This window comes from Heterocephalus glaber, unplaced genomic scaffold (assembly GCF_053883595.1).
Source record: "Heterocephalus glaber isolate CG9 unplaced genomic scaffold, H.glaber_assembly_v1.0 deba00001719, whole genome shotgun sequence".
NCBI classification, from domain to species: Eukaryota; Metazoa; Chordata; class Mammalia; order Rodentia; family Bathyergidae; genus Heterocephalus; species Heterocephalus glaber.
This window is the reverse complement of record NW_028258432.1, coordinates 8,825,609-8,848,973: the sequence shown is the minus strand read 5'-3', so window position 1 is coordinate 8,848,973 and position 23,365 is coordinate 8,825,609. Positions and strand designations below refer to the sequence as shown.

The 23,365-nt window shown below is 39.0% G+C and overlaps 1 protein-coding gene across 5 annotated transcripts in view; it reads left to right on the top strand.

The window, feature by feature from the left end:
• Flt3 (fms related receptor tyrosine kinase 3) overlaps positions 1-23,365 on the top strand; it is a 110,366-nt gene that overhangs the window by 61,886 nt on the left and 25,115 nt on the right. For 3 of the 5 annotated variants that reach the window (XM_004854804.4, XM_021236324.2, XM_087199383.1), the window contains 11 exons: positions 3,854-3,983; positions 5,780-5,907; positions 6,318-6,457; positions 6,555-6,708; positions 7,722-7,890; positions 16,443-16,546; positions 17,762-17,870; positions 18,121-18,299; positions 19,662-19,768; positions 19,855-19,987; positions 20,078-20,182. In XM_004854804.4, the coding sequence (XP_004854861.1) occupies positions 3,854-3,983; positions 5,780-5,907; positions 6,318-6,457; positions 6,555-6,708; positions 7,722-7,890; positions 16,443-16,546; positions 17,762-17,870; positions 18,121-18,299; positions 19,662-19,768; positions 19,855-19,987; positions 20,078-20,182 (1,458 nt within the window). The remainder of the gene's footprint in view (positions 1-3,853; positions 3,984-5,779; positions 5,908-6,317; positions 6,458-6,554; positions 6,709-7,721; positions 7,891-16,442; positions 16,547-17,761; positions 17,871-18,120; positions 18,300-19,661; positions 19,769-19,854; positions 19,988-20,077; positions 20,183-23,365) is intronic. The other 2 variants (XM_004854805.4, XM_087199384.1) reach the window with 1 other exon arrangement.

The following is a 23,365-nucleotide window of genomic DNA, read 5'->3' as shown; positions in this document are numbered from 1 at the left end:
TGTGTAAGAGTGTGTGACCTTATAGCTACTGACGGAAGGAGCTCTTTAAATTCTTGGAAGGGTCATTGTTTGGGGGTTAAGACAGATGTTAGGTTTCAAAGTCAGCCTGTAAAGCAAAATTAGGTAACATCAAAATTTGTTCTGCAAAGCCCTTCAGTTACTCTGAAATTGGGAGGACCAGAACCCTAGCAGTGCAAAATCCAAAAGTTGCCTTTGTTTGCTCTCTGATTTTGGTCTTGATCCATCCCTAGTTCCTGTGTTCCAGGTTGGAAGAGGGTAAGGAATATCCCTCCCTCCCTGCCTCTCTCCCTCTCTTCTTTCCCTCCCTCCCTTTTTCCTTCTTCTCCTCCACCCCCAAAGGTACATAGTTGTGTAAGATAAATGGATATTTGCCTATTGTATTTCTTTCACATAAGATTCTTTCACATAAGATTCACAGTGCAAAAAATATAACAACCATCATTCTAGTCAATTATAACTTTTTAAGCATTATGCTGTGAGGTGAGGCTCAAAACAAAAACAAAAACAAAATCAGGTAGGAAAAGACTTGCCAACAGTCAATATGAAAGTCAATCCAGGCTCGGTATTTACCAAAAGTAAATTTGAACCTTGGCATTGTTTTTTTTTGTTTGTTTGTTTGATTGTTTTGTTTTGTTTGTGGTACCAGGGATCGAACTCAGGACCTTGCACTTGTGAGGCAGGCGGCAGCACCACTGAGCTAAATCCCTGGCAATCTTGGCATTGTTTATGAAAATGTAGTATCAGCTTCAGGAAATAAATACATTATTATTTTCAGGGTTTTTTTCAGATAAATAGGGACAAAACAGGGCAGCGAACATAGTGAAGAACTTGGAATGCCTTAAATTAGGAGCAGCTCAGGGAATTGGGAACATTTAGCATAGAGAAGGAAGTATTTTGAGGAGTGGAGATTGATTATGGTGGTAATATAGAGGAAGTTCTTTTGGGATTTGAGTCAGAAACCCGGGCTAACTAGTTAAAATACCTGGGATGGTGATTACCTCCCTTGACCTTGGTTTCTAATTTTAAATATTTAAGGGATTGTTATATGGAAGCCAAGCTAGACTTTAACAAAATTGTTTAGAGAGTAGAATTGAGACCAAAGTTAAAAATTACAGAGAGAAAAAGTAAAGCCAGCCAGCCAGCCAGGCAAGGGTGTGCGTTTCTGTAATCCCAGCTGTTTGGGAGGCTGAAGCAAGAGGATCACAAATTCAAGGCCAGCCTGGGTGACTTAGTGAAATTCTGTCTTAAAATTTTTAAAATATTTTTAAAATTCTAGGAATATAGCAGTGTTCCCTGGGTTCAATCCCCAGTACTACAAAATAAATAAATAAATAAACAAGCCTACCACAAAAAAGAGACAAGATATCAACAAAGTATTAATAATCTTAATAGTCACATTATTTAAAGAGCTTTTTTGGTTTTTTTTTTTTGGCACTGGGGATCAAACTCAGGACCTCACACTTGCTAGGCAGGTGCTGCGCTGCTGAGCTAAATCCCCAGTGTTTAAAGAGCTTTTATAAATCAATAAGAAGCAAAACAAATTTTTTAAAAACAGTAGAAAATGAACTGAAGACATGAGTGATCATTTTATTTCTAGAACATAAAACATAAACAATCTATAGACATGTGTTAACAGATAAACTTAGGTACATTAAGCCTTTAAGTGTTTTAAGCAGTAATTCATGAATCCGGCAATACCAGATGTTAAATGATTGGGCTCCACCAAGGAGATTTGAGGGGAAGACTTTCACACAGTGTTTACAGCAGCAGTAGGGCTGGGGGTTTAGCTCAGGGTTTTCACCACCTGCTGTGCAAGCACGAGGACCCGAGTTCAAGCCCCGGTACCAAAAAAAAAAAAAATCCAACAAAGTGTTTACAGCGGCAAGACAAAGACAATATCTGATAGATCATAAGTGGAAAATTTGTAGTTAAGGGTCAGTCAGCAGGGCTTTTTTTGTGTGTGTAAAGTCTCTAGTTAGAAGCTGGTTGGCAACTTCTGATGGTTAAACTCAAGTTTCACTGTGCTGCTTACACTGAGTTGGGTTTTGTTTTGCTTATGCAGGAATCCAGAATACTGGAACTATCTCAGCCTAATGGGTTTCTAATTCATTATTTGTTGGTTTGTTTAGTTGGTTTTTTGAAACAAGGTCTCACTATGTCATTCAGACTGGCCTTGAACTCACGATATAGCCTAGGCTGGCCTCCAACTCACCGCCATCTTGCAAGTGCCAGGATTACAGGTGTGCACCACCACACCTAGCTCCAGTTAATTATTTTACTACATGGTAAATTAATAATTGAACGATAAAATTAAGATCACAATCAGATGCTATTTTTTACCCACTAAAAAATTAGTGGGTTGGGGCTGAGGATTTAGTTCAGTGATTCCGCTGCTTGCCTCGCAAGAGCAAGGTCCTGAGTTCAATCCCCAGTACCAAAAAAAAAAAAAAAAAATTAGTGGGTTGAAAATTAAGAAGTCTTGATAAGTGTATAGAGCACAGGAATTCTCACATTTTAGTGTGTAAGTGTAAATTAGTTTACTCACTTTATCGTAATGTACAAAGCAAGCTGAACATGTTCACACCATGTCAACCAACACTCCCACTCCTAGGTATTTTATTAAAGAAGCCATTACACAAGTGCCTCATAGAAGTGTCTGGAATGTTTATAGCACCATGGTTGATAATATGAAAAACTAGAAAGAATTCAAATGTCTACTATGAGAAAATAAACAAGTAGGCTGTGATATATTTACCAGTGGAATACTGTGTAACAGTAAGAAATGAATGAGTATATAGCTGCAAGCAAAACTATGGGTTAATCTTAAAAACATAAGTTTAGATGAAAAAATGAAGTCGTGAAAACTGCATATCAACTGATACTCCATTTGAAGCTCAAGAACAAAGGAAATCAATATGTTGCTCAGGAACGCTTCAGGATAAAAGTTGCCAGGGGTTGAAAAGTAGAGAGAAGCACAAAAGTAGACTAAAATATATTTATTAATATTCTAGTTATTATATTGGATAGTGGATCCATGAGTATTTGTTACTATTATTATGCTTCAAAATTCATGTATTTCTAAAAAAATTAATGTATTTCTTCATCTGCATACATTTATTTATATGTTATATATCAAACAATACATAATATTTTAAATAAAGTTTATTATAAAGAGAAAGATTAGATAGAATTAAGTGTAGGAAATTTTTCATTTAACAAATCAGTTAAAAAAAAAGGAATGATCCAGCCTTGGATATAATGACTTCCAGTCCTAGAAAAATCCAATCAGAAACTAGAAAGGGTATATGTTAAGCATATCTGGGAATGGAGAATGGAGAGTATGTGTGTGTGCATGCTCCTGTGTGTGTGTGTGTGTGTGTGTGTGTGTGTGTGTGGCTCAACTAAACCTCTAAATTCTGTTCCATTTCTAACTTCATCCTACTCTACATCATGATACATTTCTACCTAGTTATAGATAAAATTATGGGAAGAAAATTGAGTTTAAACTCTATGCTAAACAAAGGTTGCAAGTATTATTGTGAGTTTCCTCTTATTATACATCCTGTGTCCATATTTTCATATGACTTCACACCACTTATTTTAGTTTTCTGTGGGTTTGTAAAACACTCAAATAAATTGGCCAAAAGGAGAAACAGTAAAGCTGACATTGCAGCCAGAATTGAATTTAATGTATTGGCTGGGTGGGGGGAGCCGAAGACACTGCTATGGTATAAAATATTAACTTTTAAAAAATGATACAGAATTCTTCTTTGAGGGGAAAGTTAAGACAATTATTTTTAAAATATTAAAATGTTAACTTATGATGCTTCAGATACACTGCTCTACACATTAAGAAGACCTTACTTTAGAAAACTGGAAGATCAGGATGCCCTGGTCTGTATATCCGAGAGTGTTCCAGAACCAACCGTGGAATGGGTGTTCTGCAATTCACAGGGTGAAAGGTATGGCATAGGTTTTATTATTTTGCTATTATTATGTTTGTTTCTAATGTTGCTGACATCATATTGTATGTGAATTTTAATTTATTCCATTTCAACGGCAAACATTGGCTCTTTAAATGTAAAGAATGAAAAGAAAAATGTAAAGAATGAATAGTGTGGGTTTTACAGGGGCCAAGGTAAGGGTTTGTCTTTTAAGTAAGGGGGCATTTGAAATGTCCTCAGATCAACTACAGGATCCTCCCTGTGTGTTACACTATACAAATTAAAATCCCTTCGAGTTACCAGATAGTTGGTTCCCTGAGCATTTTGGTTGGAGAAAAAAGAAAAATACTGCTTTTAAAGTATAATTCCCTTATAAATAAACTCCCTGTGATTAAATGTTTAATTAATGGTCATTCTGTTTATTCTCGACAAGCAGCTCACTATACTTGTGTAAGAATACACATTCTAGAGCCAGATACCCTGGCTTTAAGAAGTGGTTTGCTTACCAGCAGTGTAGCCTGGGATGAGTTACTTAAACTCTCTGTGCCTCATCAGAAGAATGGGGGCATGACAAGTGCTTAACTTAAAGGACTATGATGATTTATTTGTGAAGCACATGGTGGGCTGAGAGATAGTGTATTCAGAATAAGTGCTTAATTTTACTTTCAGTATGTGGCATAGCTGAGTTCTCCCTAAGTTAAGAATTCTTACAATTTGAACAAGTTAAAATCTACTAAACCACTTTTTTTAAAATATGAGAAAAAGTGGGGGGAAAAAACCAGGTTCCCAAATTATATGACTACAGTCTTAAATTTTAGAAGAAAGAGAAAAAAAGATCACCTGAACCATACATAAAATATATTGTGTGTAGAGAAAAAAAAATTGGAAAGATACACATTAATATAGTAACAGCTATCTCAGGGTGATAGGAATTTGAACAACTTAAAATTCTTTGGTTTTTTCTGTATTTTCCAACATTTCTAAATGAACTCAGTTATTATTGGCTTGTAATAAACATCTCAAAGAAGGAGGCATAAACAAAGAAAAGAATACACTTAATTCAAGGGATAAAGGGAAGAGTGACTCAACCCACTTCTGCTTTGGGAGAAATTATATGTAGAAAGCTCTCATTAGGGACCAAAGTCCATTTTCAGCCAAGGTGGAAGACAGAGCTACTCTATTGAACACTGAGATGCTCTTGGCCAACTTCCTTCAGGAGGGATGTCTAGGCTCTCTTCCTCTGTTTGCTTTGGGAAGTCTGGTGCCTTTGGCATCTTTAGCTTTTTTCCTTCTCCCTGATCTTCTGTGTTCTGAAGACAGATGCTGACCTTGTCCAGCTGCATTAAAACCCAATCATACCTTTCCTTTGCTCTTTGCTCTTTATTCTCTTTTTTCTGATTTTTCAGTTCTTCCTTTCCCTGTCTTTAAACAATAACCAAAGAAGTCCCCAACAAAAGAAAATTAAATTAATTTACTCCTTTGAGTAAGTTGAAATAATAAGTAAAAATGAGTTGAAATAAGGAGTATGTATGTAGTGAGTGCCCTTTGAACCCCTTGGCCGAAACCATAGGTTTGTGTTTGTTCACCTTTTGACCTTTTCTTTTCTTCGGTGCTTTAAAAAAGGCTCTGGCAGCTGTAACTTTATTCTTCTCCTGAACATTTATTTGTTTTGTTTTGTTTTCAGTGTTGAGGATACAATACAGAGCCTTGAGCTTATTAGGCAAGTGCTCTACCTCTGAGCTTCATCCCCAGCCCATATTTATAATTTTAAAATATGGTTAGTTAAAGGGCATTTATTAATTTTCTGATTGCAGCTGTAAAGAAGAAAGTCCAGCTGTTGTTAAAAAGGAAGAAAAGGTACTTCATGAATTATTTGGAACAGATATAAGGTGCTGTGCAAGAAATGAACTGGGCAGAGAATGTACCAAGCTGTTCACAATAGGTAACACTGGGATATCATGTATTTGTATTGTCAGTGGCTGACTGTTTCTTAGAAACTATTTAAGACTAACAGCAACTGCTTAGGTAATCATTCAACTTGAGAGATTCTATCTGTCTTTTATACATTTTATTTTATTTTATTTTAGTGCTGGGTATGGAATCCAGAGCCTAGTGCATGCTAAGTACATGCTCTTCCACTGAGCTACACCCCAGCTCCTTTTATATAATTTTAAATGTAACATTATATATTTTGTGTGTACAATTTCTTCATCAATGAGTAGTCAATCTCTAAAAGATTAATTTATTAACATGGGTAGTAACATTGGTTAGTAAAATCTTTGTTCTTTAGTATGTTCAGTGATGAGGACAAAACCACTTTTTATGCTTGTTTGGGGTGTTTTTACCTTCTAGATCTAAATCAAACTCCTCAAACCAGACTTCCCCAATTATTCTTGAAAGTGGGGGAACCCTTATGGATAAGGTGCAAAGCCATTCATGTGAACCATGGATTTGGGCTCACCTGGGAATTAGAAAACAAAGCCCTAGAAGAGGTAACGTGACAAGTTTATATTCTAAAAACTCAGGGACAATGAGGTATCAGTACAGGCTGAAAACATTAAATGCAAACTCTGTTTTATTAATACCTAGGGCAACTTCTTTGAGATGAGTACCTATTCAACCAACAGAACTATGATACGGATTCTGTTTGCTTTTGTATCATCAGTGGGAAGAAACGACACTGGATATTATACTTGTTCTTCCTCAAAGCATCCCAGTCAATCTGCTTTGGTTACCATCCTAGGTAATACAGGCTACTCACGCAATCTTTATTCATATTTCTAGTTGCTTTTAGTGTGGAATTCTGATTCCACAAATTCTGATTTCAATATAATGTTACCATCAAAAAACTGAAAAAGCAATTGTGTTAGCTTTGCGAAGATAAGCTACCTATTCCTTTCCTTTTCCAATTAAACTACATTCACAAAAATGCTGCTGTCTTTGTACATACCGCATTGTAATGTTTGCATACTTTTGACCTAGTCTCAGACCCTGCTTAATAAACACTTGTCCTAAGAACCTACCGCCAGCACAGTGAGCCATGTCTGTGACAGAACTGCGCAAGTGCCGAGATGAACAGAGATTTGGGTGGGCTGTGTCGTCTTTGAAAATGACCGCTCTTAAGTAATCTCAGATTGGGGTGCAGCCTTTAGCCATAATAAACATACTAAGAAATGCTATGATTCTTTTAGCAAACTAAAAAAGAAGTATTCCATAAGGAAATCTTGTGAGTGTTGCTAGCCAGATTTTTTTTGTTTGTGCCTTGAGATTGTTTTATGTAGGACCTGTTACTGAGAGTTGTGCTTGCTGAGAGCAGGGTGTTCCAAACTCTGTCCCCAGTATGTATATGTTGGTCTAGCAGTGGGGCAGCCCTTCAACCTCTTGAAATTGTCTGCAACATCTGTAGGTTTATTTGTATATTTGTGTGGAAAGAAGGTAAAATGTTTGCACGTCAATCTTAAGCAATTTGGCAATTTAACAACAACCCTAGGTTTAATCTCCAGGGGTGGGGGTGGGGTGGGGAGGGGGAGAAAGAGAGAGAGAGAGAGAGAAAGTATCACTTGACTCCCAAGGATTATGAGCTCAGGCTTAGAACTGAGGAAGCCTCCTTCATTTCTTCTTGACTATCAAACCTAACCTATAACACGCCAACATCCGAGTTTTCTTGTGTTGAACTGATTTTTTTTAAATGTATGATCTCAGTACATTTCCATGTGAATCCACTTGTTTAATAGATAAATGCATTTTGCTTTACAGAAAAAGGATTTATAAATGCTACCAATTCAAGTGAAAATTATGAAATCGATCAGTATGAAGAGTTTTGTTTTTCTGTCAAGTTTAAGGCATACCCACAAATCCGATGTACATGGACCTTCTCTCGAAAATCATTTCCTTGTGAACAAAGTGGCCTTGAAGATGGATACAGGTGAGATGACAAAGAGTCCTAAGACTTGACATTCTTAGCATGATCCTTCCTTGTTGCCTTCAAGGACAGTTTTATACTTAGTGAATTCACTTGTTTTGCATTTATATAGATAGGCAGTTTTCTTTTTTGTTTTTTGTTTTTTTGCAGTGTTAGGGATTGAACCTAGAGCTTGTAGTCTACCACTGAGCTACACTCCAGCCCCATGAATTTATATATTGTTTTGAAATTGAAAACAAACACCACAGAGTGAGGATACAGTAACAGTCTTACAGTGCTTCAGAGAATATAGCTTGCTGCATGAAAAACAAAATCATATTAGTTGGAGCGTGGGTGTGTGCCACTTTCTCAGTCATAATATTGTTACTTCCTATTTGAGAGTACTGGGCTGTACTATGTTGTCTTCCGGAGCATACTTGCAGATTATTGAGGAAGTAAAACTCTTTAAAAACAGGAATACATTACTATAGGTGTATTGATTTAAATTTAAAAAAAATAAATGCAGAAATAGCCCAAACAGAAGTGGTGAAGAAAATTTGCGGATCTGGGCAACTGTATTCAAGATTGTCTTACAGGAGGAATTCTCCTTTCTATCTTTGAAAAGCAAAATCCAACTCTTCCCTTGCATCTTCTAGAGTTATGACCCCCTCTTATCTCTTAAAACTAATCCTGAGGGCCGGGGATTTAACTCAGTGGTTTCACCGCCTGCTGTGCAAGGACAAGGACCCAAGTTCGATCCCTGGTACCAAAAAACCAAAAACAAAACAAAACTAATCCTGTGTGATATGGTTTCAGGCTAGACTCTGAGGGACTCAGAGGCACATGCCATTTCTCAAGCAAGTCGATGGTCTGGAATAAATCAATGTTTTGCAGCACATGGAATCATAAACCACATGAGAATCATCTGGGCAAAAGTTAAAAACGTGTATTTCTGCCTCTTATTTCAGACATACTGAATCAGAATTGGGATAAATATCTCATATTCTATTTTCTTTTTTCTTTCTCTCCCTCCCTCCCTCCCTCCTTCTTTCCTTTCCTTTCCCTTTCTTTCTTTCTTCCTTCCTTCCTTCTCCACCTCTTTTTGTTGATACGGGATCTCACTATGTGACCCAGACTAGTCTTAAACTCTTGGGCTCAGGTGATCCTTCCTGCCTCAGCCTCCTGCCTCAGCCTCCTGAGTATCTGGGACTACAAGCATGATGCTTTATTTTTAAGGAGAAACTTTGGTGATTTTTTATCACAGATCTAGATCTGTGCTGTCCAGTACAGTAGCCACAGGTATATGTGTCTACTGAGAACTTGAAATGTGGGTAGTTCGAATAAAGATGTTGCTAACTATAAAATACACACTATATTTTGAAGATTTAGTGTGAAAAAAATTATAAAATACTAATAAATTTTACATTGATTATATGTCAAAATGATGGGATTTGGGCTATATTTTATTAAGTGAAATCAATTCTTAAGCTTAATTTCACCTGCTTTTTTTTAGTTTCTTTACATAATTAGTTGGGAATTTCAAACTGGTGCTTGTGACTCATATACTTTATAGAATAACTCTGGTCTAGAAGAAGAGGAAGAGTAAACTCCTTTTCACCTTGATTTCTCCTTGATTATTGTGCTATGTTTTTATTCCCAAAAATGATTTGTAATTGGTTTTTGCTTGTATGTGTGTGTGTGTGTGTGTGTTTTCCTAGAGATGAAATCCAGGGTCTTGCACATGCTAAAAGTACTCCATCACTGAGGTACATCCCTAGCCCTATGTGGGTTTTCTAAAAGAGTTTCAATGCAGGGTTGGTAAGGAACCATCTACCTTCTTTTTTTTTTTTTGGTACCCGGGATTGAACTCAGGACTTTGCACTTGGGAGGCAGGCACGGTGCCACTGAGCTAAATCCCCGACCCCCATCTACCTTCTTTTGCTCAAACCTTCTAATGTTCAAAGGATTCATTTTCAAGATCATTAAGAGCACAGCCTTTGGTCTGTGAGCTGACTAATACATATTCCACCTAACTCAAAGTTTCTCCACAGCAGCACACTGACATCTGGAGATGGATAGTTCTTTGTTTTGAAGGACTATCCTGTGCATTGTAAGTATCACCAACATCCCTGGCCTCCACCCACTGGATGCCAATAGCACATCTCCTTTCTCCCAGTTGTATTGACTAAAAATATCTGCAAATATTGCCAAATACTCCCCTGATTCAGAACCACTGCCTTAGTGGGGGCCCCCCAACCCATGATCATACAACCTTGTTCAGCACCACCAAACTTCTAAAAGGAGCAGGTAAAGGAGTCACCCCTACTCCTCCCTCATTAAACTGATTACCCATGGCCTGTGTTCAGAAGGATATCAGTGTATTAACTGTTTCCTCTCTTCTTTGTATTGTATACCAATGCATTATCTACCACAATGCTAGAGAAGCTTCTTGCATTATAACTTCCTTATGAACTTGATTCAAGGAGAAAAAGGATCAACTCAATTTAGTTCAACAAATGTCACTTCAATATCTTCTTGTTGGGTTTGAAACTATGAGGGGGCACAAGAGTGATGAGATAATATCTCTCCCTCTCCTTCACTAGTTACACAGATTGCTGCTGTCCTGGTGACATCTTGCATAACCTTTGGAGATTTTTCAGAAGCACTGATTCGGGAACTATCTCTAATGGATCATGGGCCAATTAATGGGCTAGTTTATTTGATTTCATTCCATTGCCACAATCTGCACTTCTGGCCCCCCTAGTAGTTTTTCTATAGAGGTAGTGAAATGAATGAGTTGAGTTGGGGCAGATCCTCACTCCTGTACTATTCTGTACCTCTCTCATTCCTAATTATCTGGTACCGTAGTTACTTCATTGTATGTTGAATCTCACCTCCGAGTTTATAATCTCCATAGAGGTAGGTGTTCTGTCATTTCTCTATCGCTGTACAATGCTTTTTTCTTTAAATGTGTGTCTAGTAAATTAATGAATACATCACCACCCCTAGAAAGCTGCTCAAAGTGCATAGTCTGGGCCAAAAGTAATCCATTAGCACCCTCTGCACTACTAGGATCACAAGAGCACTTATAGCAACACCCTACACTCGGTATCTGTTTAAAATTTCTCAGGCTGAGGCCGGGGATTTAGCTCAGTGGTTCCGCTGCCTGCCTCGCAAGTGCAAGGACCCAAGTTTGATCCCCGGTACCAAAAAAAAAAAAAAAAGTTCTCAGGCTGGGGATATAGCTCAGTGATAGAGTGCTGGCCTACTATGAATGGAGCCCTGAGTATGATCCTTAGCATAATAACCAAACAAAAAACCTTTTTGGTTATAAAAAGTTTAAAATTTACTAGTAAGCTAAATGAATAGTAAAGTGCATTTCCTTGACCATCACCTAGATTCAACATTTAAATGAACTGGATGGCGAAGTACAGTATTTTAATCATGTTGCAAGAACTTTTCAGTGACAAAGTGACAGGAGTTTTAAATTTTGATCTGTAACCAAAGGCCCTTGTAATAAAACTACTCCTGTGACAACACTGGTGTGGTCGTGGCGTGTGTGCCAGAAGCCACTCAGCTTCCCCACCTTCCCAGCTTCATTTCTCCAATTTACTTCCTCAAATATCACACTGAAGCCTGTTATATTAGGGCTTGCCTTTATGTGTTTGCATCTTACAAAATGGTACCCTCTGCAACTCCGTGCTGGCCTTGATAAAAACTTCCAAGACATTTCACCTCTGAGTTTGCATAATTTCTTATCTATAGGCTTAATAATAAACACCAAATCTACTTTAGTTTTTCTCAGTTTTATGGTAAAAAAATAAACTTGGTAGGCCGTAATAATTATTTAGAAATTTCTTCTGAAAGATTCTCCTTAGCCTTGCCCAAGTCTTATATTTTCCTTTTCCCTGAAATAATTAGTTTTCCCACTGTGAATCTCAGTTCTGCCCCTAACACACTAAGTAAACATTTCCTGGGTAAACAGTAGCAGGTGGTTGTGTGGGTTCTGGGTGGTGAGCCAGGGGCCTGCCCAGGACAAGAGCAGGCACACAGAAAAGCAGGCTGTTAAATACAGTCAGTGAGATTGCAGAGGCCTTTAGAGCCTCTGGTGGTGAAGAGCCTGGGCATACAAGGAAGGAGGAAAATGATGTTTCAGTCTTGTGACATAACCCAAGCTCCCAACTAAGTCTTATCCTGTGCTACCGCTTCTGAAAGTGGTCCTAGATCTATTTTTTCCCCAAGACTCTACTCCGTTATAAGTTACCAAGCACATCCTATAAAGCAGTGGTGGCGAATCCATGGCATGCATGCTGCAGTGGGCACAAGGAGCCCTCCTTGTCAGCACAAGAGCCAAGTCACCCCAGTGTTGCCCCAGCAGCCAAGCATTGGGTAACAGCGCACATAGGGGTCACGCGCATGCTCAGAAAGGAGTAGCAGCACCAGCTGTTTGTATCAGTGAAAGCTCTGTGATTGTCTTTTTCTTTTAAGACAAAAGATGTATGAGTTTTTTCTAAATTAAAACTTCAACATTCAGGTTTAATTGCAGTTTTGGCACTTTATGATAAATCAGTGGGTTTTAGGTTGCAATATGGGCACTTGGTCTCTAAAAGTTTCTCCATCACAGCTATAAAGCCTCTTACTGAAGCTAAGACACTTTGAGCTTTCACCATGTGCAAGACAATGTGCGAGTCCTTCCTGTGGATTTTCTCACTTAATCCTCCTAATCCTATTTTATGAACTGTGGAAACTGAGGCTGAGTTACCTGCCCAATCACACAGAGCAAAGTTAATACCCTTCACTCACTCATGCTTTCTGAAAATTGTCTTAAGAATAGAAATACCACCCATAATTCCATCTCTGAGAATAACACTTCAGACTTTCTCTATGTAACCATAATTGTAAGTATAAAATAGAAACCTTTGTACAAACATGAAATTGTGACATTTGTCATTGATTTTTCTTTTAATAGCTGAACTATTATATTTATACTACCATTTTAGTGGCTGCATGGTATTTGACTTTTTAGAAGTTTTTGTTTTAACCAACTCCTGTTGTTGGGCACTGACTTTAGTTTATTCTCCTTGCATCTTTCTTTTTATTTTAATGTGATTTTCATACTTACTATACACCCCAAATTAAAACTCTTGCTTTTTTTCTTTCTCTCTTTTCTTTTTTTTTTCTTTCTTCGTCCCTTTATCCTTCCTTCTCTCCCTTCTCCTCCCTTTCCATTTCCTCCTTCCTTTCTCTTTTCTTTCCTTCCTCCCTTTCCTTCCCTTCCCTCCCTCCAGCTGTGGTGCATATTAGGCACGTGCTTTCTACCACTGAGCTACATCCCAGCCCCTAAATTTCTTTTTCATTCAAAATGATCACTAGACTTAATAAGCCTCATAGCAGTGACAACCCAACACATATATTTTGTTTACTCTGTGCTAGACATTTGTTATAAACAATTTGTATAGAATTGCTTTTTTATTTTTGAAAATGTCTTCTCCAAGAAGTCAATAAGTTGGGGGCTATTCTTACCCTCATTTTATAGACAAGGAACCCGAGGCCCAGCGAGGCAGTGTCTTGCGCACATTCATAGCACCAGGCAGTGGCAGAGCTGTGTTTGCAGCAGAAACAATTAGCTCTGATGTCTGTGGTTTCAGCCATTTCTCTGTGGTGCTGCTTGACACTGACTCATTTCAAATTGTGAGGTTCTCAAACCCAGGGTGTAAGAAAACAGAAATACATTGATGGGGCTATGGCTTAGTGTTGGAGCACTTGCCCAGCATGCACAAGGCTCTGGGTTCCATCTCCCACACCGCAAAAACAAGGACAAAACAGTGAAAACAAAAACACACCCCCCCCACTCATTCTCTTAGATTATTGAAAAATAAAAGTGTTTATGACCAGCATGTGCCATGTTTTGGTACTGAATTTTGTAAATCTTTAGGCTTGTCAGAGCCCTGACATAAAAATGCACGTGGTATTGTACAGAGAAATTGTAAATCATCAGATCTGGCCCAGCTCTATCTAACTCAGAACAGAAACCTTCATAGTCGGATTGCACTACTGTGGCCTGAGGGAGCTGGGCTTGGCTCTCTGTCCACATCTTTCTATGGAAAGCCACTTTCAGTGTGTTACCTCCTCCTTCCCCACTGCCACAGCTCCTGCCTTCCCCAATACATGCTTTATGATTCTCTGCCTTTTGATTTGACTTACATATCCCCTTTCTCTTTAAAGAAAACATTCTTTACCCAATAGTAAAATTACTCCTGGCCCACTGGAAAGAGCTGGCCCTTTTCTCTGGGTGCTAAATGGATAATAAAAGTGACCTGCATTTTGATGACAAAGGAGAAAAATCCTTTTCATAATTGTAATGTGAGTACATCTCCTTAGTCTCTAAGATATTATTTCACCATGAACTCAAATTTCCTGATGGCCCATCTATGTCACATGGGCCATTTTAAGAAAAAACCCTCCGCGAAAGAGAAAGTATTGAATCTTCCAGTCAACTAATCAGGTTAGCCCCCTTGGAATTTTCACAAGTCCAGCCAAATAAATGTTATTGCAAGAGTTAACTGTCAGAAAGGCGAGGAAAGGCAGTTTAAAATAGGCTGGAGATTCAGATTTGTGTTCTATTTATGTGATCAGTTTCCTACCTGGTAATTGTTTAGAAGAGTCAAACTATTTCAGATACTACCTCTGTGCAAATCACACTCCATAAAGCCAGCACAAAAGACTAAGGGGGAAAAATGTCCACAAAACCTTTTGCTTTTATACACATGATGATAAATAGACTGGGTCATTACTTTCCCCACCAAACTGGCTACAGCTTTTGGCATGGTCCCCAGATAGCCACATGGCTGGCTGCCCCCTCCCTCCTTATTTCTCTTTCTTAGCTTCCTTCCTGTCTTTCTCTCTCTTTTTCTTTAATGTGAGCATTCTTGGTGTTTTTTTTAATTAATTAAGTTTATCAGTACAATTTAGATATACATAACGATCACACTCATCGTAGAGAACTGGGACCTGTACATGATAGATTGTGATTCTTCTTTTTGTTCCCATTCCCTCCCCTCTCTTCAACCCCTCTTCCCCTCCTTATTTATAAAAGCTCTGTTTCCACTTTTTTCCTTCTTTTCTCATTTTTTTCTTTTCCCTTCCTTCTGTTCCCCCCTCCCCCTCTTAGTTCCCCTTCCCATTTGAACATTTTCTTCCTGTTTCATAGTATTTAGTATACATTTTGGTCCTTATTTATACTTTTGATTTCTCTTTTTTAACCTCTTCTCTTCTTCCTTTTTATGGTCTTTGGCCAGTGCCCCCCAAAATGATATTTTCCCTTTTAGAAGCTCATATCTTTTCTTAGGCCACTTAAATACTGCCTTTCAAAAGTCTAGGAATCCCATGTAGCTAGACTTATTCTTCCCCTCCTTAAGCTGTCTGTCTGGCATTCCCCTCAATCTTTCTCCTGCCTCCACTTTACCAACCATTTCCTCCTGGTTGTTCAGAAGTTGGACAGGATGAGAAATCCCCCCTTTTTACTCCTTCAGTCTTCATGTTAATAAAGCATATTTAAAAAAAAAAACAACTCACTAATGCTCAGCTTTTAACTGCTGGAAACATTTGACAGATCAGAGAAATGAAGTCTGTCATCACTAGAATTAATGTTTCACTAGAAGTTAAGATCACACAAAGAACACCAGTGTCAGATCAACATATGCTCAAAAGCTGCAAAATCCAGTTGTCTGTTCTGAGTCTTAGAGATCAACTGGGACTCTACCATTGCCTTCTTTTGCTGTATACAGTCCAGCACCTCGAATTTCTTTTTGCTTGGTGCCTTTTTGCTTGGTTTGCTCTTTTCTTTCCCATTTTCACAACCTTAGATGACATTCATCTGTTGTGCTCTGAAACCCCAAATCTGAACTTTTACTTCTCTTTTCATAAGACTTCCCAACTTCCCACACTACTGTAACTGTCTCTTTATTTATCTGCGTTCACCACCAAACTATATATTCTGTGAGAACAGAAACCAGTTTTTTTCAAATACTTGTATACTTGATTTTTTTCTACAAAATAAGATTTTTGACTGTTGAATGACTGAATTCCTCAGCATTGATAATTGCTTCATAAATTAGAGGTTCTACCTTGGACCAACATCAGCAAGCTAGTCATTTCAGGAAGCAGGACAACTCTCCCACCTGCAGAGCTTCTTCCGTGTTCTGGGAAGTCAGACTATCCAAAATATATAAGGGGAAGGAACTTGCAGGTCTCTCTGAGATACCCAACTAGCCCTAGCCCTTAGTGTACATAGGGGGGCCACCTTAAAACTACTGTATCAACTGAAGCCCTTGCTTTAGGGTAGGGTCTGAATTTTGCATTTCTGCCAAATTCCCAAATAACACTACACTCATACTGAGGCTGCCTGTCTATGCATCACACTTTGAGTAGCAAGGGTCTAGAATACAGATACCTCCTGGATCCCTGAACTTTAGCAGTGGAGATAGCCTTGCAGAAGTCTCTTTCCATGCAGTCTTTCATTGCAGTGTCTTCTGTAAAAATCAGGCTAAGTCTGTCTTTCATTCTTTTTCAAACAGCATATCTAAGTTCTGCAACCATAAGCACCAGCCAGGAGAATATATATTCCATGCAGAAAATGATGATGCTCAGTTCACCAAAATGTTCACACTGAATATAAGAAGTAAGTCCAATCAGCAAGAATTTCATTTTTGTCTTTTAATGCCTTTATATTCTGTTAATCTTAACTAGCATGCACCAAATCATAGCTTAGAAAGGATGCTTTGGAACTTTTTTTTTTTTGGTATGCTAAATGTCTTGACATTTTACCTGCTGGTTAAGAGACTTGATTCTGTATCTTTTCTACATGTACTTTAATGTTGTAACTTTATTGACTTTAATACTTCAAAAGGTCATGTTAAGGAAAAGCTGAAAGTCATATCACTGCCATTTATTTGTTTGAATAATTATCATTTCTTTGGCCTATAAAAAGATAAGAGTAAAGAGAAAAAGACAAGTATATGTTTCATTAAACTTTTTGCAGATATCCTCCTGAAGCTAAGAGTCATTTTGAGATACAGTATGTAGGTAGAGGCCTACACCTTAGCTTTCTCCAGGAGGAGTCAAGCAGTGAAAAAGTAAAGTGCAGTGGAGAGCTATTGTTAATATGGGACATGTAGAAACTTTTGTCTCCAGGATAATGAAAATTAAAACTGAGGCAACAGCACAAACTTACAGGCAAACACTTCAGTTAAGAAAGTAGAGAAAATGGGGAAGGGACGTCAGCTGAAAAAGAAGAAGAGCTGAAAGGGGCACAGCTCTGATAGAGGATATCAGACTAACCTCCTTAATAAAGGAAAGAGACCAGGTTTTGTGGGGTTGCTGGTCTAGGGTTTGGTAATTTTCCACTGGGTCATGAGTATAGAACTTTTTAGAACCTCTTCATACTATTTTAAGGGATTTCTTCCTGGTGTAAGATATGGATCAGTAGCATATAGCTTATCCTTGGAGATATCATGGTGCCCCCTCATTGTCCCAGTATCCCTGGTTCTTGCCCTGAGAATAGGGGAATAAGGGAAGGGTGCATTCCATCCATTGTTGGCAGAGGAGAAAAGGAAAAAGACATGTCTCCACCTTCTGTGGGTAACAGGTCTTGGATTATGGCCCAAGAATTTCTCCATCTCTTATACCCATGAAGGTTCCTGACTGCCGTATCAGGGCTACCTGATATGGTTTCATGGCAAGGAGGAAGGAGGGAGTAAAAGACATCCCAAATGAGACACCTGCCGGAAGCACACACTGCCTAGAATAAATGGGAAGCTTATACTGATGTCAAATTTGAAATTATTTCTGGAAAGTATCAACCCCATGAGCTCATTATGCATGTTATTCTCTGCAGGAAAACCTCAAGTGCTGGCTGAAGCATCAGCAAGTCAAGCATCTTGTTCCTCAGATGGATACCCATTACCCTCTTGGACCTGGAAGAAATGTTCAGACAAGTCTCCCAAGTAATCAGAACCTCCCTGGATCAAAAGCTCTCTCACATATTATCTTTTCCCTGAATACAGTTTAGGAAGAAATGATGACATATGTAAAGTTATGACCTTCTGAATCAACCATAATTTTTCCATGGCCATAAATTGTTTCTGATAACTTGTCATAGATAAATGCCTATGAGAACTCCTTACAGAAACCCTGACTTCCTCTCTGGCAACAGCTGCAGCTATCTTAACTGTTCTGCCTGTTATTGGTTTTCAGCTGCACAGAAGAAATCACAGAAGGAGTCTGGAATAAAAAGGCTAACAGAAAAGTGTTTGGACAGTGGGTATCGAGCAGTACCCTAAACATGAGTGAGGCTGTGAAAGGGTTCCTGGTCAAATGCTGCGCATACAATTCTGTGGGCACATCTTGCGAAACAATCCTTTTAAATGCACCAGGTATGCTACAGTTGCTGTTGTAATACTTCACCCTCAGGAATTCCCCAATAGAAGTAGTCCCTGTTGCTAGTTTTTATTGGGGAAATTTTACAAGAGAATATAGGTTGGATGTGTAAAAACAGAAGGCTTTTTGGTAAGGCAAGAATCCCCACTGACCTATATTGTACTGTTTTGCATTTCAGGCAGAGTTCTACTTACATTATTATGACTCATAAGTTATTGACGTGGAGAACTCATAAACTCATGATATGATAAAGATCCAACTCTAGCAAAACAGATTTTTAAAAATTATTACTTAAATTCTTTTATTGGTACATTTTAGGTATACAACACAATTACATTTCTCATTGGGAATTGTACCTTTACATGACGCATCTTGGTTCTTATTTTTTCCCCATTCTAGCCCTCCCTTCACCCCCTCCACCCTTCCCTATTTACAAAGACTTTATTTCCATTTCTCATCATTTTTCCTTTTCCTTCTTTCCTTTCCCCTGCCCCTCCCACTACCCCTACCTCTTTGGACCTTTTCTTCCTATTTTACATTATCGATTATTCATTCTAATCATTGGTACATTTTAGGTGTACAATATAACGACATTCATCATTGGAAATTTGCACCTTTACATAGTCTCTCTTGGTTCTTATTTTTCCCTCTTCCCCTGCCCTCCCTTCGACCCCTCCATCCCTCCCTATTTACAAAGATTTTGTTTCCATTTCTCCATTTTCTCATATTAATTCCATTCCCTTCTTTCCTTTCCCCTACCCCTCCCACTTTCCCTTCCCCTTTAGCAAAACAGATTTAATAATTCAGAGCCTATCATTTTCCTTTTGGTTAATCTCCTTATTTACCTTTAGCCTACTTTATTTTTTTATTTTTTTTCGGTACTGGAGATTGAACTCAGGACCTTGTGCTTGTGAGGCAGGTGCGGTGCCATTGAGCTAAGTCCCCGGCCCTAGCCTACTTTAAAATAATTTTTTATTTTTTTCTTAGAACCCTTGCCTGAATTAAACAGTTTTGTAACTTGTCCACCTACACTACTGGTTTAGAATCACCAGCATCACAAAGCTAATGTCTCCAACATTCGGATTCATAGGAGGAACATTCATGGGGGAACACAGACTTTTAAAAAATCTGACTTGTACTTCCCATGAGTTTAAATGGATGAAATTCTTATAACCCTAGTAAATGATTTTTTTTTAATGGGTTCAGAATCATTTAAAATTTTCTAGGAAGGGAACTTGTCCTTTATGGGTACGTTGCCTTAGTTTCTGTGGGAGCAGAATGTGTGAGGTTATAGTAAGAGATTACTCACAGTGAACGGGAATTGTATTTCATTGCTTAGTGATGCTCTTTTGTTGCAGGGCCCTTCCCTTTCATCCAAGACAACATCTCATTCTATGCAACAGTTGGGCTTTGTCTTCCCTTCATTATTGTCCTAATTATGCTAATTTGTCACAAGTACAAAAAGGTAAAAGCAATGGGGAAAATTCATAATTGTTTCCTATATCTGAAAAGCGGCCTATTGCTCACTGACTCATTATTTCATCTCTGAAGCAATTTAGGTATGAAAGCCAGCTGCAAATGGTACAGGTGACTGGCTCCTTGGATAATGAATACTACTACATTGATTTTAGAGAATATGAATATGATCTCAAATGGGAGTTTCCAAGGGAAAACTTAGAGTTTGGTAAGAATTGAATGTCCTAGATGTTTCTGTAGTATTTCCTTTTCATTGGGAGACTGTTAAAATACACTTATTCCCTGTTTACCTTTACAGGAAAGATACTAGGATCAGGTGCTTTTGGAAAAGTGATGAATGCAACAGCTTACGGAATTAGTAAAACAGGAGTCTCAATCCAGGTTGCAGTCAAAATGCTGAAAGGTACAGTATATACAGTGGAATAATGTCAACAAAGATGTGCAGAAATGGAAGGCAGTTTCCCACTCTCCCCCTTCTTTTCTTTTCTTATTTTTATGGTTCTCATCTGCCATGTATCAAGGATTTAAAGGAGTAGGTTGGGGTCAGGGCCAAAATTCTTTCTTTTCTTTTCTCTTTCCATCTTTCTTTCTTTCCTTCCTTCCTTCCTTTCCTCCTCCTCCTCCTCCTCCTCCCTCCCTCTCTCCCTCCTTTTTTGTGGTACTGGGGACTGAACCCAGGGTCTTTTCACTGAGCTACAGCCCTAGTCTTTTTATTTTTTATTTTGACATTGGGTCTCACTAAGACACATACAAATTTCTTCATGTGCATGGGGAAAATCACTGGAATCCAGCACTGAATTCCAGCACTGGAATCTAACACAAAATATGAGTCAAATGGCTGAAAGGCCAGATGGTTGAAGCTTATATATTATCCTGAGTTATAGAAAGGAATAGAAACTTGGATGGGTGCTTGGGTTTCTGGAGGATGGTGAGGAGAACATATAGGAGAGGTGAAGGAAGAAATGCATAGGGGGGTATCTGTCTGTCTTATTATGTACATAAAATCTGTTAGATACTATTCTCAGAAAATACATGAAAAATCTTTCTGGGGACAGTGTCCTGAGCTTGGAGAATTTTAAGTCTCATCTTTTCTGAGAATTGATCTTTTCTGGTTAATGAGATTTCATAACAATTGCATTTCTTTGGGGAAGAGAGTTTCTCTCAGAGAAGGGAACTTCAGAAGGCCCCTCTCTGTGCTTTGGGTGTGAAAGAGGATTAAAAGACAAGACTTGGCTGGAGAGGAGGCATGAGAGACCTTGAGTTGCCATACTTTAGGGTCTGGAGTATTGTTTTCTGAGCCTCAACACCTCCAGCCAACTAAGCCCAATGAGCATTTTTCTGTTTTCATGTTATTTGATTTTTCAGAATAAATTCATGCTCCTGACTGGTCTTTCCATCTTGCAATGCTTTCTTCCTCCGGCTTCTGCATTGCAATATTCTTTTGCATCTCCTGCTACTTCTCTGACTGAGTCTCAGTGCTTTGTTGGCCCACTCCTTCCATCTGGCTTTAGATGTGGAGTTCCTGTGGGCTTGTTCCTGGACCTCCTCATGTTCACCATAGGTGATCACCTTATACCCTGGAATCCTCTTGTGTACTAATGGTTCTCATGATTGCATCTCCCTCTGAGCTTCAAATTCTTATAGCCGAATGCTTAGATGTCTTAAAAGTCCCTTTAATTCAACTCATCCAAACCAAATTCCCCAACCTAGCCTTCCATCAATATTCCCTCCTTTTAGTGATTGGTACTAGGTGCATGAGGAACTATATTCTGCACATTTGGGCAAGCCAGAATATCAGGTGATGCCTAACAGTTGTTGGGGGATACCCAACCACCTGAATGAAGGTACAGCAAAGAAAGAAGGAATAATATACATAGAACAAGGAATAAAGAAATAAGAACAAACGGTAATTTATTACTTTGGGGGCCAGGATCTGATCTTAGCTCTCTCGGCTAAGACCATGAGCTCTGGATTAGTCAGTATTTATATTATATAATATAGCAAGGGGCGCAAAGGGAGATGTAGGGAATAGCAGGACTTGAGGCATTCATGAGCCAGGCTGTAAAAGGGAGGAATGATTGCATTTTTTTGAAGGACAGGTCACACTTAACAAGCTACCTGTGTTGTTTTGCAGGTTGTAGCTAACAAGCCACCTGCATTATATTTAGCTAATGTTTGATCTTGGAGAGTGGCTGTATAAAGTCATAATTCTTCAGCTGTAGTGTCACCTTGCTATTAGAGATGTCACAATCTCATCAATCATTGAGATCTCAATTGTGAACATTGGCATAGGGAAGTCTCTCCCCATACACAAGCCCAAGGCTCATTTAGCAAGTCACACATAGGCCTTGGAATGACATATAGTTTTAATCAATAGCCAAATTAAAAGCCAGTTCAATAATCTCTAAAGCTTTATCAGTGCAGTTTCAAGCTGGTCTCCTGCACCAGAAAGCCAGGACTGTCCTTGACACTGCCCTCTTTCTACCTACCTCCCCGAGCTATTCCTGTCAGGTTTCCTGCTTAGTATCTCTCAGATCCATCTTCTCTTTCCACCCTCGTCCAGGCCTGTCTCTCCCGAATGGCTGTAATAGTCTCCCAAGCAGGTACCCTGTATCCACTCTTAACTCCTGGTGGATTCTCTGTGCTGAAGTCCAGGTGGTGATGGTGATGAAATAAATGCAAAACAGATTGTATCATTTTCCTGCTTAATATTTCCATTGGCTTTCGGTTATTCTCACAATGGTCCACATAGTCCTGAATGATTTGGCTGCTGCCCAACCTCTCCACCTCTTGCTCTCAGTGCTCCAGCACACTGCCATTCTTTCAGCTTCCCCAGAGCATGCTACTCTTCCTTTCTGAGGGCCTTTGCACAGGAATATTCTTCTGGCCAGCCTTTCTTCCCCTTTCACTCGGGTATCTTAAATATCACTTCTTTAGGGACGCTTTCTCCCTCCCCTGCTGCAGACAGGACCCAACCCCTTGAGGGTGGGGGTCTAGCTCAGTGGATAAGCACATGCTTAGCTTGCAGGAGCCCCTGGATTCAGTCCTAAGCACCCCCCCCATCAAATCTCTTGCATTATGTTACCTTAGCTCTTCGTTGTCTTTTCCCATAAAGTTTCTAATAATTGTAATTAAATGTTTAATTACTCAAGTAATATCTTATCTGCTGCATTAGTTCATAAGCCTGAAGAAGACAGGGTCTGTGTCTATCTTGCCATACTCTGTCTCTCTCTCTCTCCTGTCCTCACCTTCTTCCTCTTTCCCCTCCTCCTCCTCCTCCTCCTCCTCCTCCTCCTCCTCCTCCTCCTCCTTCCTTCCCCCTCCCTCTGTTTCCTTCTTCAGCAGTACTGGGGATTGAACCCAGGGCCTTTACACTAGTGACATCTTCAGCTTTTTAAAATTTTTATATTTTGAGAAGGGTCTCACTGTGTTGCTAATTTGTTCAGGCTGTGCTCAAAGTTGTGATCCTCCTGCCTCAGCCTTCCCAAGTGCTGGCATTATAGGTGTGTGCCGCCATGCCCAGTTGGTCTCTTCTTTCCTTTTTTTTGGTACCAGGGATCGAACTCAGGACCTTGCTCTTGTGAGG